The sequence below is a fragment of the Pituophis catenifer genome, unplaced genomic scaffold (genome assembly GCF_029215685.1).
Source record: "Pituophis catenifer annectens isolate HBS135680 unplaced genomic scaffold, rPitCat1.0.hap2 SCAF_2, whole genome shotgun sequence".
Lineage (NCBI taxonomy): Eukaryota > Metazoa > Chordata > Lepidosauria > Squamata > Colubridae > Pituophis > Pituophis catenifer.
The window spans coordinates 70,871,533-70,892,117 of NW_027256882.1; the positions used below are offsets into that span (position 1 = coordinate 70,871,533).

The 20,585-nt window shown below is 39.4% G+C and overlaps 1 protein-coding gene across 3 annotated transcripts in view; it reads left to right on the plus strand.

The window, feature by feature from the left end:
• The window catches only part of KBTBD12 (kelch repeat and BTB domain containing 12), a 100,125-nt gene extending 86,907 nt beyond the window's left edge, over window positions 1-13,218 (plus strand). For all 3 annotated transcript variants that reach the window (XM_070936912.1, XM_070936913.1, XM_070936911.1), the window contains one exon: window positions 12,632-13,218. In XM_070936912.1, coding sequence (XP_070793013.1) covers window positions 12,632-12,801 — 170 coding nt within the window. In that variant the 3' untranslated portion in view covers window positions 12,802-13,218. The remainder of the gene's footprint in view (window positions 1-12,631) is intronic.
• The last annotated feature ends 7,367 nt before the right edge of the window (window positions 13,219-20,585 follow it).

The following is a 20,585-nucleotide window of genomic DNA, read 5'->3' on the forward strand; positions in this document are numbered from 1 at the left end:
ATGGGTTACTTGGGATGACTCTCTTCTCCTTTTCCTGAATTTGATCACTTTCTTCCTCCTCCCTTTCTCCCATCCACCATGCTACATCTTGGCAGGTGGAAGTGGAGGATCTTCAAATTTGCTGGAATACTTAAGTTCAGGCTGGAGCTACAGAATGTTATATTCAGATAAATTTCACATTTAAGTAGAGAATAACGTTTCTGCTTATACTGAAGTCGAGAATTTATTTGGCAGCCTGCTAAACCTTGAACTGGTCTCTCAAAGTCTGAATTCTCTGGAGAAAGGTCTGATGAGCTTACCCAAAAAAACTTCACATTTTCTTCCTTCCCTCCAAATTAAAATTTTGTATTGGCTTCTTAGCTAAAACCGCACACAATATTTTGAGGAAAATTTTTCAAAAGGAACTGGTTGCAAATGATATTGTTGCTTCCTATCTTAATCCAGTTTTGCCCATTTCAAATTCTGGAAGGGTTTTCTCCAATCTAATCCTGATAAAAACATAAATTACATTTTACAATACTGCAATCAGGAAAGACTTTTATTATTCGTTTCTGAAGTAGAAGGACAACTTCTTTAGTAAGAAATGTTATCTGATGGTCCCATGTCAGAATTACTTCTGAAGTCCATTTCAGAAAGGAAGATATGACTTCTTAAATAACTCCCTAAAGCAAAATTGGGGTAATATAGTTAGAGAGATTTGAGACCCAGTTGACGCTAAGCATGAAGCTGTTCCTGGAACTCAAGTGGCTGCAATCATGAAGTTTTGTCCTTAATTTACTTCTTAATATTGCTCCCTTCAAGCTAATCATAATGAGCATCAAGAGAGCTCATTATAAAGAGCTAACCTCCTTTTGCCAATCTGCTGATAACCAGGCAAGGCTTCCCCCATCAAAGCAGTCAGGCAACAATTTGCCTCTTAAGTGTGCTGATTCTGCTAATATTGGGTTAATGATAACATTAATGCAAGATGAAATTCTCCCCATTTCCTTATTCATCTTACTTCCCAATTACAGCCTGGTATCACAAGTACTGATCTTCTCCAGTTGATAGTAATCTTGTTCACCCATGAAAATTTCAGCAATCCTGTTTTGTATTTGCATCTTTGTGTCAATCCACTTTGTAGTATGCGGTCTTATTACCCTGAGAAGCAGTTTTCTTAAAATGAACTTCCAGAACTATGTATAAGTAAGCAAGTGTCACCTGTGGTTTTCCTATAGGCTGTGTTATTAAGCTTTTGGCATGAATCTACTGATAAGTCAAATGTTGTTGATTGGCAGTATACAGGTATTATAGATGCCTTTTCCTATCAAACTAAACCAGGGGTGAAATCCAAAATTTTTCCCTACCGGTTCTGTGGGTGTGGCTTGGTGGACATGGCAGGGGAAGGATACTGCAAAATCCCCATTCCCTCCCCACTCCTGGGGGAAAGATATTGCAAAATCTCCATTCCCACCCCACTCTGGGGCCAGCCAGAGGTGGTATTTGCCAGTTCTCCGAACTACTCTAAATTTCTGCTACTGGTTCTCCAGAACCTGTTAGAACCTGCTGGATTTCACCCCTGAACTAAACCCTAAAGAGACCTTGTTGAGTATGGTGGCTTACTTCAAGCTATACATTTAGCATTTATCTCTGTAGGAAATAAAAAGCACTAGCTTTAGATGTGGAATCAGCATAACTACCGTAGGTGGAATACTTGTGACACTAAATTTTTCAGAGTGATAAAACAAAAAAGGACTGTGAAGATCTCCAGAGGGACCTCTGCACATTAGGAGAGTGACCATCAAATGGTGAATATCATTCAATATGAGCAAGTGTAAAAGTAAAGTGATGCATATTGGTGCCAAAACTTGAAATTACTCATATACAGGTGAAACTCGAAATATTAGAATATCGTGCAAAAGTTCATTTATTTCAATAATGCAACTTAAAAGGTGAAACTAATATATGAGATAGACTCATTACATGCAAAGTGAGATAATTCAAGCCTTGATTTGTCATAATTTTGATGATTATGGCTTACAGCTCATGAAAACCCCAAATTCACAATCTCAGAAAATTAGAATATTGTGAAAAGGTTCAATATTCTAGGCTCAAAGTGTCCCACTCTAATCAGCTAATTAAGCCATAACACCTGCAAAGGGTTCCTGAGCCTTTAAATGGTCTCTCAGTCTGGTTCAGTAGGAATCACAATCATGGGAAAGACTGCTGACCTGACAGTTGTGCAGAAAACCATCATTGACACCCTCCATAAGGAGGGAAAACCTCAAAAGGTAATTGCAAAAGAAGTTGGATGTTCCCAAAGTGCTGTATCAAAGCACATTAATAGAAAGTTATGTGGAAGGGAAAATTGTGGAAGAAAAAGGTGCACAAGCAGCAGGGATGACTGCAGCCTGGAGAGGATTGTCAGGAAAAGGCCATTCAAAAGTGTTGGGGACTTTCACAAGGAGTGGACTGAGGCTGGAGTCAGTGCATCAAGAGCCACCACACACAGATGGATCCTGGACATGGGCTTCAAATATCGTATTCCTCTTATCAAGTTGCTCCTGAACAACAAACAACGTCAGAAGCATCTTACCTGGACTAAAGAAAAAAAGAACTGGTCTGTTGTTCAGTGGTCCAAAGTCCTCTTTTCTGATGAGAGCAACTTTTGCATCTCATTTGGAAACCAAGGACCCAGAGTCTGGAGGAAGAATGGAGAGGCACACACTGCAAGATGTTTGAAGTCCAGTGTGAAGTTTCCACAGTCTGTGTTGATTTGGGGAGCCATGTCATCTACTGGTGTTGGTCCACTGTGCTTCATTAAGTCCAGGGTCAATGCAGCCGTCTATCAGGAGATTTTGGAGCACTTCATGCTTCCTTCTGCAGACAAGCTTTATGGGGATGCTGACTTCATTTTCCAGCAGGACTTGGCACCTGCCCACACTGTCAAAAGTACCAAAACCTGGTTCGATGACCATGGGATTACTGTGCTTGATTGGCCAGCAAATTCGCCTGACCTGAGCCCCAAAGAGAATCTATGGGGAATTGCCAAGAGAAAGATGAGAGACATGAGACCGAACAATGCAGAAGAGCTGAAGGCCGCTATTGAAGCATCCTGGTCTTCCATAACACCTCAGCAGTGCCACAGGCTGATAGCATCCATGTCACGCTGCATTGAGACAGTAATTGATGCAAAAGGGGCCCAAACCAAGTACTGAGTACATATGCATGCTTATACTTTTCAGAGGTCCGGTATAGTTCTATGTACAATCCTTGTTTTATTGATTTCATGTAATATTCTAATTTTCTGAGATTGTGAATTTGGGGTTTTCATGAGCTGTAAGCCATAATCATCAAAATTTTGACAAATCAAGCGAACTATCTCGCTTTGCATGTAATGAGTCTATCTCATATAATAGTTTCACCTTTTAAGTTGCATTACTGAAATAAATGAACTTTTGCATGATATTCTAATTTTTTGAGTTTCACCTGTATAGTGTATCTCTGAAAACCTGCATTTTATCTCACTAAGAGCTTTAACACTTGAAGCAAAACTTCCCCTGGGCAACTGTGTTCTGACCTAGGCTTCCTTAGAAAGTATACAGCACAATCTTAGTCCCGGCAAACTTCTTTTATTCAAATGGCTGTGAATTATTGTCATTCCCAGTCCGAAAGGCTCCTCAAACAGTCTGTCTGGGGAGTGTTTACAAACACTCACTTTATCTCCCTTGGAATGCTGCCAGAGAACTAATTGCCACACGCAAAGCAAGGCCAAACTTAGCACAGAGTCAAACAGAATTTTTTCCAGAGCTTTTACTGACCAGATGTACTAATTGCATCCTGCAAAAGCTCACGTCCCGTTCGCTTCTCTTTTATGTCTTATGGGAGAGGCCAATCATCTCCAAGCCTTACTCCCAAGTCGACCCTGTTTTCTTAATTGTTCCTGTCTTCTAGCAGCTCTGCGCATATGCACACTGGGAACAGGCACATGTTGTTCTTCTGCCTCACTGACGTCAGACTCCGGAGACTCCAGAGGCAGCAAAGAACTACCAGATGGTCTTGGCCCCCTCTCTGCCTCCAACTCAGAGCCCTCATCCAAGCCTGGATCCAGACTCCAGGATTGGCCCACGTTCCTCCCAAACCTCCTCACTGGCGGGCCACAACAAACTCTTATTCATTGAGAAACAAGGCAAAAGGGAATTGCTGCCCAAGATTTCCTGGGACTAAGTTCATTGAGTTTCAGAGTCAAAGCTGACACCTTGAATTTGGGAAACTTAAGGCAAAATCAGGGGGGGGGGAAACCCCAATACTATTTTCACAGCATTAGCTGAATGTAATCCCCATGGCAAACCCCACACAAAAGATGTGCTGTTAGATTCTGGATCCTGAATCACATGGCATATACACTGCATTCTGTGTGCATGTGAAATCCAGATATTTTCTTCTTGTGGCATTCTTGAGTTTTAGACACCATTCTAGATGTTTTTTGGTCACTGCAAACTCAATCAGTGTCCTCGCCAATTTCCTTTGTTACCATGACTGCTGAACTATTTAGCTTTTCAGGCTATCAAGAAAGGATATTCATTTAAAATTCTTACAAAGCTCAGGAATGTATTGTGGAGGATTATTAAAAGTATCTATGAGATGGAAAGGAAGGAGGAAAAGAAAGAAGTATCAGCAGATGGTTCTCAAATTCAATATCATCCACCTTAAGAGTGCCTCTTGGAAGGCACTCTGAGGATGGCAGATGATTTCTGCAGCTCATCTACAAATTTGTCGGGAAATCAATGCACCCCATGTGACCTATATGGCAAGACAACTGTGGCAAAGGTCACATTTCTAGATCAAAGTTCCTTTTTCTTCTACTTTTTGTAAAACGAAACTCTCAGCTGGGGAAAAAATTAATTAATTGGGCTTCTAATTCTTTGAAGAGTTAGAATTCTAGCAGAAGTTGGCATGACTGAAATCTAGTGTTACTATAGTGTGAAGTGGAAATATGTTCATTTGACATAGGAAGACCTCATCCATATCTTATGCTTCTTCTGACAGTCCATAATAAACTCTTATAACAATATCAGTTCCCCTCCCTTTATTCTTACCCAAACACTCTCAATAAGAATTTTCATGCTCTGATTCCTGAATTTCTATACATTTTTTTCCTCTATATACAGCTTAACATGTGTACAGTTTACAGATAAGAGCCGTGGTAGCACAGATAAGAGCCATGGTGGCACAGTGGTTAGAATGCAGTACTGCAAGCTAATTCACTGTTCACTCCAGGAGTTTGATCCTGACTGGTTCAAGGTTGGCTCAGCCTTCCATCCTTCCGAGGTCGGTAAAATGAGGGCCCAGATTGTTGGGGGCAATGTGCTGACTTTGTAAATCGCTTAGTGGGGGCTGGAAAGCACTATGAAGTGGTATATAAGTCTAAGTGAAATTGCTATTAACACCCTTTCCCTTTCTCCTAAATCTGTTTTCTTAAAAATTAATCATTTAATTAATCATTTAATTAATTAAACATTTCCAAAACTATCACCCATATGATGAAAGGATATCATATTTGTCCTCCCATGTTAGGACTTCAAATGCTCTTTGTTTGTTCTGGTAGCCTGTATCGGGGTATAAACAGCAGCCAGAAGGTACAGCACAGTGCTAACTCTTTCTGAGCAGTATACAAGAAGAACACCTACATACGTCTGAGCCAAATTATGGTTTCTTCTCAGCCTTCACTAATAGAGTTTTGTTAGCAGTGAGACTCCAGGGCAGAGGCGGGATTCAGCAGGTTCTGACCAGTTCTGGAGAACCAGTAGCGGAAATTTTGAGTAGTTTAGAGAACTGGTAGTAAAAATTCTGACTGGCTCCACCCCCATCTATTCTCTGCCTCCCAAATCCCAGCTGATCAGGAGGAAATGGGGATTTTGCAGTAACCTTTCCCTGGATTGGGGAGGGAATGGAGATTTTACAGTATCCTTCCCCTGCCATGCCCACCAAGTCATGCCCACCAAGCCACACCACGCCCACCAAGCCACACCCACAGAAATGGTAGTAAAATTTTTTGAAACCCACCACTGCTCCAGGACTGCCTTCCTTACAACCCCTATGCCAAGGAAAAAATGGGTCAATCAGATGGGGAGATAAGACAAAATAATAAACCTCAAAGAGGAAGGGGGCTATTTGACTGGTCGTATAGAAACAGAATATTTCAGCGGTTTAAGAACTAGAGCTAATCGTTTTCAGTTATAATTTCCCATATAATTTCCCATTCCCTTCTCATAGACAATCTTTATAGTACAATTCTTTCAATGGCATACTTAAACATCATTATATCCAAGTTTTTTTGACAACCTGAGCTTTTTTAAAAAAATTGCTTTCTTTTCACCAGATAGGAATCTGAAAGCAGCCACCTAGCTCAGATATAAAACTTTTTTAAAAATTCATGTTTTAATCACCATTATTTCCTATTCATTTGAAATGAAAACAGTATATAAATATATAAATATTTATATAAACCCTAAGCATAATATGCAGACAGTTGACTAGAATTAAGGAAACCTTGAAGGGTTGTTTTTTTTTTTAAATCAAAATTATCTTTATTGAAAATTGCATCTTGCCATTTTAAAAAAATGGAGTAAGAAGAAGCAATCAGTATACAGAAGCACAGGGATGATTGTTAACTCTACCATATATAAAATGCAATTTTAAAACAAATAGAAAAACAGATTAAATATTTATTCTATACCCTAAAGCAATCTGTCAGCCTGTGCATGCAAAGGGCAATATGGTGTCAGGTAAACTACAGAAGTCACACAACATTAACAGCAAACCCCAGCCCATTTTTATGGCTGAATGGCAAAAATAGGTGGAGGTTTATGAACGCCTTGCGATATTTAAAAGCGCGTCTTGTGGAGAGCTCATTAGTAGCGCTGGATAGATTAGGCTGCAAAAATGGAAGAGCTTACAATAATGCCAGATACCAAAATGCCAGAGAGTTTTCTTCCCTGGGGCTAATACAGTTTCAGGGGAGATTATTTTCGCTAGAGTTGCGGCAAGACAAGAAACGATATAATTTTTTAAAGAGGAAGCAACTTGCTTTGTGCCATTGTCTCAATGGCACAAAGCTAGTCTTCCGATTTAAAAGCAGACCCCCCACTAGCTTGGAGAAGATTCCAGGGCCTCCCTAAATGACCCACTTGGTTTCTGCTGCTGCTGCTTCCCGTGCCTCTCTCTTGGGCCCAAACAATCCAGAAAAAACAGGAAGAATCTTGCTCTCATTTTGGTCACTCAGGAATGGTAAGAGAAATGGGTTCCCCTTTTCATCTTTGCAGCCATCCTGTGATGTGGGTTAAGTTGAGAAACTGACACAAGTCATTCAGCAAAGTCATTTGGGGAGGCCCTGAAATTTTCTCCAAAAACCCCCTAGAAGCTAGTGGCTCTGCTTTTAAATTGGAAGACTAGCTACGATGGATTTAATAAGGATTTGAGCTTTCCCTGATCTTAACTGGCACTGAATCATTTGCTTTTATATTACAATTGTATGGTTCTTAAGGAGACTGGACTATATTGTAAAAGATGTAGGCTGGCTATGGTCTTCCAGAAGGATTTGGACTATAACATATAGCATTTCCAATAGTTGCCACATTGGCCAGGTCTCCCATTCTCATTTTAGAGACAGAGTACACAGAAATGGAAAAAGCTAAACTGAGACATCTAGCCAATCTATGGAGATTCTCAAACATCCAGGTCATAGCTGTCTCAAAGGTGCTTTTCAAAAGGCAACTGGACTTTGCATCTATGAAGCTTCTTCAGTTCTGACTGAATGATGGGGAATGGAAGGATTTATATTCTTTGCAGTCATTGGGTCGTTAGCACACTGAAGCTCTCTGAGAGTCATTGAGGCCACTTGGGGTTTATCTGTACCTTCAGGGCAATGGTGGGATTCAGCCTGTTCAGGCTGGTTCAGGTGGTAGTTAAATTGCTGACTGGTCCTGCCCCTTCCTGCCCTGCCCCTTCCTGCCCCACCCCTTCCAGGAGTCCCCATGTGCCCCATTTTGCCTCCCAGGTAAGTGCAGAGAGGCCTCCTAGGCCCAAAATGGGCTGCAGGGGGGATGGTGTGATGCGACCCATTTTTGCTTCCAGGAGGCTTCAGGGAAGCCTCCTAGGCTCAAAATGCCCCGCGTGGCCCGTTTTTGCTCCCAGGGGAGTGCATGAGGCCAAGTGCTGCCTGTCACACCCCCTGGCCATGCCCATCATGGCCACGCCCACCCAGCTGGTCATTAGGGCACAGAACCAGTTGTTAAATTATTTGAATCGCACCACTACTTCAGGGTCACCTGAATCAGAGTGCAAATGGGTGTGGAACCTTCTTGGAACTGCTGAAAGGACTGTATTCTAGACAGGAGATAGGTGGTGTCATATCCCTTCCCCTCTGTTGAGAGATGGCTCTTAAATTTAAGAGCCAGTGATGGCCTCTTTTACTCCTCTTTCAAGCCCCTCTTTCAAGCCTCCTCTTTCAAGCCCTCCCTCTTTCAAGGAAGCCCTCGGGATGTGTGGTTATCCCAGCTGGGCCTTCATCAAGAAAAAGATCCAGCAGAAGCTCCTCCATAAAGGATAAAGAAGAAAACAACAAACCAAGCATGATTATCTCCATGATTTAAACCTTGAGAATGAAGCTGACAAAAAATTATCAATTTTGCTTACATAAAAACAGTTTTATGATACGAAGTTTTGTCAAAACTATGTCCAGACTGATAATGGAAGTGTGCGTCAATCAGGAGCCTAGTTCTTGAATTGGGACAAAACACAAAGGCAACTATATAGTTCAGTAAGATGTGAACAAGTTTTGGGTTATAGTTTTGTTCCTTCTCGCCCTACAGGCTCTCAAGATTCAATAAGAGTATTTAGAGATCCCACAGTGTGTGTAGAAAAAATGGAAAATTATCTATTTCTCTTAACAGTAAGAAACATTCAGCCTCAAGGTTTTCATTGGTTGGGGGGGAAACATTAAAAAGAAAAAGGAACAAATAGGGGAAATGAAAGCAACTTCTCATTTACAGCAAAGAACTTGATGTTTTGTAAAAGGTTTCAGAAAGCTCAAATCAACAATTCTTCCATTTCTCCATCTTTACAAGAAGAAAAAAAGGGATTCTGAACCAAAATTCTGTCTTGTTTGATGGTTCAGTTACTGCACAGTTTTACAGCCTTCGTTAAAAGCCGCTTATTGTGAAGTCTTGGCTTTGATTTCGTAGGCTTGCTTGAATGGAACGGCTTCTTCTACATTCATTACTTGTTCCAAACAGGGAAACTTACAAGAGAGGAATTAAACTGCTGTTTGCTTTAAAGCATTTCCTGAAGCCTGGAGGGCGTTTTCTTATTTGCCCTAAAAACATGCATAGCCTCTATTGTTTCCTTGCTGTTATTTCTAGACAGAAATTTGAAAATAAATTGAATAGATATGTTTAACAATGTAAATTCTAAAATTACATTTGAAGTGAATTTAAAGTAATGTAGCCCCATGTATGAAAAATAAAAATTGTAAGATGATCAGAATATTTAAATGCCATCATAATGAAGCCAAATGACTTTTTCGACTCTGCACCAAGTCTAATACTAATATTCTCATTGCTTCAGTTCTGTGTGGTTTGCTGCTTTCTACAAAGTTATTAATCTTAGCCGCAGTCACACTTTTTTTTTTCATGTTCCCATTTCTTGAAGTTCTTCTCCTAAAAGAAACAATTTAATTACAGTGTACAAAGCTGAACAACCTACTGTGGAAAAACAGTTGAAAAGATACAAAAATATAGTCAGAATGACAAGACAACCACATTCAGAGGGAATCTTTCTTGAGAAACATGAACTAGATTCTTCTTGTGGTATAGTTAAGGAACTCAGGAATTTTACATGTAGTAAATATAACATCATATTTGTTTCATTACTATACATATGACTAATGTTAGATGATGACTTAACTTGCAAACAATATTTATAAGTGAGTATGAAAGTAAATACATCCATTTGGAAGACAAATGCAAACATTTTTTAATTTCAAGTTGTCTTTCCCTTTTTTTAAAAAAAAAAAAACTTTATTAAACATAAAAAAGATAAAATGTCATATCAAGTACATATAAAATACATTTATATTACAGAACTGCAACTTTGTTTCAAGTTGTCTTTCCATATTAACCCTTTTCTATAGATTTGCTATCTTTTGCCACTTACCGTATTTTTTGGAGTATAAGATGAACCTAAAGGAGGGTGGAAATGTTGGTGCGTCTTATACACCAAATACAGCCATTTTTGACCTCCTGAAGCCCCGCCCTGCTTGTTCCATTTTTGCAAAAAACAAGCCCGTTTTTCGCCCTTTTGCAAAAACCGGGGTGTTTTTACCCTCCCCCAGCCCCCAGCACTCTGCAAGCCTCCCAAATCCTCTGCGCGCCTCATTTTTTTGCAAAAACGGGCGAAAAACAGTCCATTTTTTGCCTGTTTTTGCAAAAAAAGGGGGCACGCAGAGGGTTTGGGAGGCTTGCAGAGTGCTCTTGAGGGCCAGGGAGGGCAAAATCTTCTTTTTTTTTCTTACTTACCTCTTTGAAATCTTGGTGCGTCTTATACACCGGTGCATCTTATAGTCTGAAAAATACGGTAACTTTCCAAATGCTCTGAGTACTAGGTCATTCATCTTAATTGTGTTTTGTGTTGTCCTCCTCTGTTTTTAAAACTTTCTGGGCATGTTGGGAAGTGTGATGCATAAAAACAAAGATGCAAAGATGTCCTTTAAAAGTCTTAATGAAATTTCTTCTTTGTATGTTGTGCACTTTTGGTTGCTTTAATATGACTGACAGAAGACTCCTAAAGCTCTTCTTACCTTTCACTTAGCCATGATTTGTAGGCAGTGTCATCCCCCAGTGAAAGTACTAGAGCATGGCCAGGGAGATCCATGTTCAAGTCACCCCTTAGCTGTGGAGGTTCACTGGGACAATTGCTGTCTCTTAGTACAACTGTATCAAAGAATTGTGGGGACCATAAGTGTAGTGAAAGTGTTAATGCTATGTAGGCCACTATGAGCTCCTGGGAGGATATAAATTGAAGAAATATAACTAAATAAATAAAAAGAAATCATGCTTTAATAGCACAAAATTTCCCCCATGACCTGATTATGTTGTCTCATCTCCAGTCCATGAGTCAAGCAATGCTATGACTTAATGAGCTGTAAGGTATAATAGTATTTTCTCACTTATTCTGATACCCTCCAGGGGTAGCCCCAAGTATAAATAATTTCCCGCCCATCACCTCAGAGGTGAAGTCAGAAAACCATCAGTGGCTGTGATCAGAGTATACATATTTTGGAAGTGTTGGGGAAATTGGGCATGGCCCTCCACCCAATCGCTAGCCAGCCTCCACTGCAGCCATTTCCTTCCCAGCTTTTGTCCTCTCTGACCACTTTGTTTCTTGAAGTGCTTTCATATCTGTCATCTGTTTTTTACTACATCTTTTCAACAGCATACAGGAAGAAAAATAGACTTCCCACTGGGGAAGAAGTTTAGCCTTTGTGCTAATCCACTTTTACAATATTTTTGAAAAAGTTATCTTTACTATAAGATGCAGCACTCCTGCTTTTCCTCGTAGCAGTGGGTGGAAAATAATGAGAAATACTGAATTGGGCTGTTGTTGTTTATTACTTGCAGTTTTAAGTCAACATGGTTGCCCAGCAGCTGGTCAGAGTTCAGTTGCTGGGTCTACACGGCTGATTTAGTTAGGGTCCATCTCTCTCTTCTCTGAGAGTGGCTATTACTTTCTGGATATTTCCCTATGGATAATTTTATTTTACATAAATTTAACTTGTGCAATATCCAAGCTGGAAGTGAGGAAAAGGGAAAATAAACCAGTTTAATAAAATGATCCCATTCCTATTGTGATGCCCAAATTGGTGGATGTTTTTCACACTGGCTGGTGATCTGCTGAAGGGGGAAGGGCAGCAAAACCAGATGGAGATCTGGGGTAGTGAAGGAATCCATTACAGCCATGAAAACTTCCTGTGTAATTTTGGACCAATTGTTCTTTTTCAGCCCAATCTGTCTGGCAAAGTTGTAATTCTGGGCAAAATGTGTGCAAGAAATGCTATTACATTGTTTGAGCTCCTGGAGAAAAGGCAGGATGTAAATCTAGCAAAGAAACACATCTAGGATGATACAAATACTGTGCTCCCAGATCGAGACAACTCCCCTATTTGGCAGTGAGTTAAGACAGATGCACTACAGGAAGGATAGGGATTGGCCATCAGGATAACAAATATTATGAGCGCATTATTTTGTGTTGCCAGATGAGTGGACAGTGGAGGGGAATGGCCTATGGAAGTCCACCTAATCAACACAGAATAGAATTTCTATTTTATAGAAATTTTATACATAGCTGTATATTTTGTAATATCAAGTGAGGAATCATGCCTGCCTTGGATGATGCCTTCTTCCAAAGAGAAATACTCCAGGAGAGGCAGGGCACTGGGCTTTAACTATAGCCATCTCTCTTTTTCATCTAAATACAGCACCAAATTATTTTTGAAATGTTGCTTACAGACAGAACTGAATTTCTAGATTCCTTTGCTGGCTTTTATCTGAGCTCATCTGATTTATACTCCAGCCTTATTCTTTTTTTATTTCAGCTCGGCATGAAGTTATCACCAAAGAGATCCTAGAGCTGGACACTTGGGAAAATAATTGGAATGTTGTTGCAATCAAAGCCCTCATGCACGACAGCTATGATGTCTGTCTTGTTGCTCAGTTGAATCCAAGAGATCTCATCCCTCCTCCTTCTGATTTAATGGAACAATAGGTGTGCAATTTTAATGGAAAATAAATAAGCCAGCTGAATGGAATACAAGTACGGTATGTTGATATGTGGCAATTTCAATGGATGGTTAGAAAAGAGAATTCCATATAATGAATTTTTGAAAGATGACATACAGCTTGGCTTCAACATAGCAAATTCCTACTGCAGTAATTCAAAGATTATGCAATGTTTTTCTTTTCCACAACTTCTCATAATAATTTATTCTGTGTGCCAAACTGTTTCTTTCTTCTATTCAAGAGTAAAAACTCAATTTACCTTGCAAAATAGGAATGCTAAAAATGTTGCTTATGGCATTAAAAGTAAGACAGAGCAATAGTAAGTATTTAAAAATGAAATAATTTAAATATTTGATTCTGTACTGACATGAATACCATGGAACCTATTTGTTTTTTTAATGGAATGCAAAAGGGAAAATAAAACATAGCCTTAATCTCATTAAACTGGCTTGAACAATCATATAGCTGATTGTGTATTATTGGCAGATAAGAATCTTTTCTTCTTCTTCTTTTGTTTTGTGGTCTTTTGCAGATTCAAATTAATCCAGATGTGAAATTAAATCTAGATCAGATATAGAAGGACTATCAGCATGTACTCTCCAATTGCCCCTTGATGCTCTGGTCTGATTATCTCAAATCCCCAAAGCTTGGTTTTATTTGGGATCTTAGAATATACTTTAACAGGTTAAATGAAGCATTATAAAGGTCTAGCTGCATTGATTTATCTAACTCAGTATTGTTTACTCTCAATTGGATAAAGTAATGGCTGCAACTGTCCACTGCTTAACAAAATTATCTTTTTCAAACCCACCTGGAGATGCCACAAAGTACATTTTCTACTTTGTGTGCTTCACTGAGCTGCTAAATATGTTCAAACTGAGAGATTTTCACCCGTCTTTCAAAATTGTTGTTTTTCTCCCAGATTTTAATAACTTTCCCCCAAAATTGATCTACTACTCCTCTCTTGGCCCATGATATCTCCTATAATATAATATCAGTGTATTGAGGAGAAATGCCATTGCTATTTCTTTTATCTATTGGAAAATTTGAATATTTGTGCCAACACAGAAAAAAAGAGAAAATGAGGAATTGTTATGGCAGATGTAGAATCAACAGGGGCCATGGAAGAATAAAGAAAAGTGGTGATGCGATCGAAGGAAAGGAAGTAGTTAAGAAAGCATATAAATGGAAAGGCCTAAAATGAATAATACAAATCTTTTGGAAAACTAAAAGGTTTTTTTAAATACACTTTGGATGACTTATCAAAGTTATACTGAAATATCAAACTTTCATTAAATATCAAATATGCCAGTTTGGTCTATTAATTAAGGCACCAGGCTAGAAACCAAGAGACTGGGAATTCTAGGCACAAAATCTAGCTGAGTTACCTTGGGCCAGTCACTCATGTTTAGCCCAACTAACCTTACAGGATTGTTGTGGGGAAAATAGGAGTAGGAAAAAGTATTGGGTATGTATTCCAACCTAAGTTATTTATAAAAAATAATAAAGGGATAAAAAGATCTAGAAAGAACATAATAAAGGCTGCACAAGAAGCAGTAGAATTTTCTTGAAACAAATTCTAAGATTGAATTACTTTGTACATTACTCATAGATCTTTAGCAGACTGGTTGTCATAAACCTTACTTTTTCTTCATGCTTCCTAAACAGAATATTTTTGGCATCGTATACAATTAGATGTATTTGTACATATAAGTTTTGTACTGTCCATACCAGAAAACCTACCATTTAGCCTGTATTGCAGAAAATGACACTTCAGACAATAGCATAGAATCTTTGTTCTTGTGTCCTGAAAAGGCTCCCAGCATTGAGATGTATGAAATGTATGCACTTCATTTGTTCTATTGAAGTATTCAGGTGAATCAACAGCATTTGAGAATTTTCTCCCCCAATGCCTCCTTCAATAAATATTCTAAGTTTGATACCAGTAATTTATTGATTCATCCAATCAAAGCCACAGTATTCTTAGCCTCCTTTTTGATGTATTTAAAATAAAATTTGTCCTATATGCAAGATGAATTGTAGCAAATAAATAGATAAAAAAGGAAAAGTATTTTTATTTTTCCAAGAAGCATTCATTAAGCCCATGTATCGCTATCAGTGTGCTTTTCAGTTCTAAATAAAAACTGTTTACATAAGTTCCAAGTGACTTTCCAAGTCACTAGGAAATACGGAACAGTTCTTTGATGTCTTTTGTATAGACCTGTACAAAACACACACACACACACATTCCTTGCTACATTATTCCCCCCCAGATTGTTTCTCTCTCCCCCATGCTTTTTTTCACTGTTCCCCCATTCACTCCCCTCCCAAATCAGGGAGAAAGAGGGAGTGTCCTCCATTAGCAGAGAGGTTTGTTTCCATGGTACCCTGGTAATAGCAATCTTCTTTCCAAATTTAACTATGGGCTCTAATGAGCGATCAAGGCAGCAGCTCACCTCAGCCATTTATGTGGTCAACTCACGCCCACCAGTAGGGAACAAAGGAGGTGGAGAACTGATCTGTTAGGTCTGCTTTGGACAGGGACAAGCCAACAAGATTGAAATAGAGGTTCCGAGGATGCTCCGGAATAATTTTCCTTCTTTCTTTCTTTCTTTCTTTCTTTCTTTCTTTCTTTCTTTCTTTCTTTCATGAGGCATCTGTATGTTTGGAAATAATCAGATATTTAGAAACAACATACATTTCCAGTGCTGTCTTCCCAAAGAGATATATAAAAATGTATCTGGTGCAGCAAAAACCTACAGTCCTTGTATTCTGCAGTAACGCAACTAGTCATATTGTAGAAGTCTTCTTCTTCTTCTTCTTCTTCTTCTTCTTCTTCTTCTTCTTCTTCTTCTTCTTCTTCTTCTTCTTCTTCTTCTTCTCTTTCCTCCTCCTCCTCCTCCTCCTCCTCCTCCTCCTCCTCCTCCTCCTCCTCCTCTTAAACCTTTAACCTTCTAATCTAGCAGATCTATCCTGGTGCCCTTTCTAGGATTGGCTATCCTGAACCTCTTCCCCATTAAACTTGGGACAGCACAGTCTCTTATTCTAGGCCTCTCTTTGGGGAAGCTTTGGCCAAAATTTTCCCCCATTGCTCCTCCAGTGCCCCTTCCTTCACAATACTTTCTCATGAACCTTTGCAATCTGAGCATGATTTCCATGAGTCTATAATTAACATGGCTTAGTATATATTTCTTAATTTTTCTTGTGTATTCTAGCTCTCTCTCCACCTCCAAGTTGTCATCACTTGAATAACTGCCAGCCACGTTTGTGGAATCTGGCTTTCTATTATGAAATGATGCATATGATCTTCTGTATTTCCTGCAACAATTTCCCATTTTGAGAGAGAGAGAAAGGGAGAAGTGTTGCCATAACTGAAGATTTCCATTGTTATGTGTAATTCTTGAGTTATGGCACTGAGGAAGATTTAGTGGTTTACTGCAACCCCCACCCCAATAATTCAATGGAGGAAAAATTTCTGTTCAGTAAACGGGGGGCTTTCCATACAACTGTCTGTTTCATGATCTCAAGTCATCTTTCTCTGCAACATTCTATTTTTCATGCTTTTTTTTTTTGAAAAACAAACAGCAAAACCCCAGTTCTTGGAGAACCATACAAACAACAGAATATTCAACTCTGAAAAAAATAGGGAAGTTTAAAACAATTTTTTTCTTGGGGAACCTATTTATTAGAGGACAAAATTTTCAAAGTTCTCAAATGCAGTATTTCATATCTCTGGCTCAAATCACGTACATGTGGAGTGCAGTAGAGATCATTTCCAAGGATCTAGTGGGCACAAAAACATCTTCCACTTAACCTTCGCCCCAGTGGAATTGGTGCCAGTGATTATTTCCCCACTAGCAATTTACAGCACTTTCTACAGTCATTCAACTATTTTTGTGGCAAAAATAATAGTAATGAGGTTAGATTGTCTATTATTTGATCAGTGGTTGGTGATGTTACGGAGTTGCTTTAAGTTACAAGTGGAGAAATAGCTTGTGAAAACTATCTTGTGCACAGGATGGAGACAGACTTTATCACAACTTTGTCTTCAAATGCAATGCAATTTTTTTCTTCAGAAACCCATAAGACATACTCAGAAACGTGTTATTTTCAATGTTTTTTCCCCATTTGAACTAGCAGTTTCATCAGCATTTTTGAATTAAACTAGGATTTATAGAAATTAGTGTGAAAATGTATATTTCATTGATAAGAATACCAATTAATTTGATCTGAATTCTTGTCATTACAGACAAGTTAACATAACCTACATCTGCCTAATAACCAAAGTTTTAAAAATAATGAAACCAATATGTTTTTACAAAAGAATGAATCAAGCTGAAACAAAATAAAACAAAGCCTTAGGACTCCAAAATTCCTTGAGATGGTATACAGTATAGTTAGCCCAGTCACACTGGCTGGGCAGGGGTGAAATACTCCCGGTTCAGATCGCCCGATCCGGTAGTGATGGAGGCGGGTGGTTCGGAGAACTGGTAGCAAAAATCCCTGCTCCCGCCCCCATGCCCAGCTGAACCGCACAATCATCAGAGGCTTTTTTTTTTTTACTTTTAAAAGCATTTTTTCTACAACCTCTTCAACTGAAAAAAATGCTTTAAAAGTAAAAAAAAAAAGCCTCTGATGATCGCGCGGCTCAGCTGGGATCACAAAGGCTTTTAAAAGAAAAAAACCCCTTTTTTTCTTTTAAATGCCTCTGACAATCCAAGCTGAGTTGCCTGATCAGCCGAGGATTTTTTAAAAAGCCTCTGCTGATCAGGCAATTCAGCTGGGATCGTCAGAGCCTTTTGAAAGCATTTTTTTACAACCTCCTCCGAAGAGGTTGTAGAAAAAATGGTTTTAAAAGTAAAAATAAAAAAATAAAATTGGCCAAGCCCACCCAGTCACATTACCCCCCCACACCAAGCCACGCCCACAGAACCGGTAGTAACAAATTTTAGATTTCACCACTGTGGCTGGGTATTATGGGCGTTGGACCTGCACAACTGGGGATATAAGATTAAGAACATCTGGGCTAGCTCAGCTATATGAAAAGGGAAAATAACATGCATATTCTGGTTGTGTTACTAGCCAATGTGGTTTGTTTGTTTATTTGCTTTGCATGCCAACAAACTGGCCTTAACATGTGACTGTATTGCACAAATCATTCTGATAGCAAGGCTGGCCATCTTTTTATATGATTTTATAAAAAGACATAATCCATGTCTCTACACAGAGGTGTTTAAGTTTAGGTTTCTAATCAGATGTCTGGGAATGTACTTCTGAACAAATCTCCTTCAAATTGTTGGCTGCATCTACTAGAATTCCTGATCAATTTGGTGGACCTGGAGGAAATGAAATTGAGAAGAGCTGTCTTAAGGCATTTCCTAACCAATTTTTTATTAAGGTTGATATGCTGTTTCAAGGTAAAAGGCCTCTGAATGACTTATATTCCCCCCTATAGCAGCAATAAGATTTAAAAGCAATAAGATTTTTAAAAATTTAAAAAGATTTAACCTACAAAACAATCGGAACCACAACCATAGCAGTGAGGAATCACCAGACATCAGACAAAGAACAAGACAGGAGGATTTGCCTCTCAAGGTTTCTGCTCTTGATAATCTCTGGAATAACTATGATTTGATGGCTTTCGAAAACACCAACAGGATGTAGGCCAATTTAATTTCAGGGGAAATGCTGTTTGAAAGAAGTGGGGCCATATCTGAAAAGGCTCATGACTGTGATCTCTGAAGCTGATATTTTCTTGAGAAAAAGTCCAGATATAGCCACCCTTCCATATCTTATCAAATCTTAACAGGGGTGAAATCTAAAATTTTTTGCTACCGGTTCTGTGGGCATGGCTTAATTAATGGGCGGGGCTTGGTGGTAAGGTGACTGGGTGGGCGTGGCCAAGTCAATGTCACTTCTTTGTCCTTTTTTAACCTACAAAACACAACACAACACAACACAACACAACACAACACAACTGGCTCACCCACAATGTAAAAGCAGTTGTGCTAGACCCAAAATTGCCCCTGCAATAAGCAGGAACCTCACACAGCCACAAAAAGCCCAAAAAACCAACTTTCACACTTTACACACACAAAATTCCACATACAGCTTTGTGAGATTTTGTGTGTTTGTGTAGTTAGAGTGAAATACTACAGAAACACACTAAATCTCAGAAAGCAGCACAAATATTATTTTATTTTAATTTATTTTTATTTTTATATAAAAGCAGCTAAATTTAAAATTTCCTAAACTTTAAATGGCTAGGTCTAAAAAAAAGAACAACTAAAAAAAAACACCAATTAACTATTTTTTTCCCAAAGGGGAAAAAAACTTATCCAATAGAACAGGGGTCTCCAACCTTGGCAACTTTAAGACTTGTGGACTTCAACTTCCAGAATTCCTCAGTCAGCTTTGCTGGGAGTTGAAGTCTACAGGTCTAGGCAGGAAGGCAGGCAGGCAGGCAGAAAGAGCTGCTGACCGACAAGCTTGATTGCAGGCAGGGAGATTCAGTTGCTTGCATGGATTGCGATCGTCATGCGATCAGCAGCTAAGGTAAGCAAGCTGGAGGCTGGGAGGGGGGGGGAGGAGAAAAAAAGAAACTTTTTTTCTTTTACATGGCTCTGGGATCCAAGTTGAGTTGCCTGATTAGCAGGCAACTCAGCTGGGATGTCAGAGCTTGGCTGGTCAGTGACATTTAAAAGGAAAAAAAGGCTCTGATGATCGCGGGGCTCAGCTGGGCATGGGGGGCGGGGGCAGGGATTTTTGCTACCGGTTCTCCGAACTGCCCGCTGCTATCGCTACCTATTCGCCCAAGCCGGTTCAAACCGGGAGCATTTCACCCCTGAATCTTACCCAATCTTACCCTTCCATGTATCACGAAGAAGTGTTAAGAGCTTTAAGTTATAACTTTCTATGGAGGATGTTTAAATTATTGTTTTTTTATTCAAGGCCACAAAGGGATATTTTGAATAGTGTAGAAAGTTAGCACCCACCTCTCCTAGAAGAATGAAATATTTTAGGAAATACTAAAAAGGCAGAATATTATATTTCCCCTAAAAGAGAAATCTTAACAGAGACAGAAACTCAGAGTTTCATCTCCCTGCCCCCCGCAGATATTTGGTGCCTATTATGAAGGACTGGGCCAGCCTATCTACAAGACAAAAGACCTTCAGCTCCAGGGTGATGGGATTAAGACATAATCCTCCAGGATATAATAGGATTATCTATCAACAGAGCTCACTGCATTGCAAAATCACCTGGAGACATTGCATCACCCTCCAGGCTTCAACCAAACTTGATTCAGACAAACTTGACCCCACATGGCCCCATGGGAGCTTGACTACAGCCAACAGAATGCATTTCTTGCACAGGAACAGGAAGCTCAAGAGCATGGCCCAAGAGAGGGTATAAATAACCCTCACTCTTCACTCCATGTGTTCAACTGCACCAGGACCATGTGCTTGATGGTTCTGCTTCATTAAACCATATTTCCGATCAGCCTCTCTGTTTCCAGTGTCTTTCTCCCTGCTTGGAACTGAACCAGATGGATATTTCTTCCAACAGTAGGAAGAAAAATAAATTCCTCCAGGTTACCTAAAGAACCATCTCATCCCAATGATATTAGCCAGTCCCACTTGCTCTGGAAGAAAGAGCATGGTCTGGATCCCATCGGCCAAGAAATTGTATCTGGTGGCATCCAGGAAAAGAGTCTTTGCTGCCATGGCTCCTGCATTTGGACTATCATCACCCTTGAAGTGAGATACATCC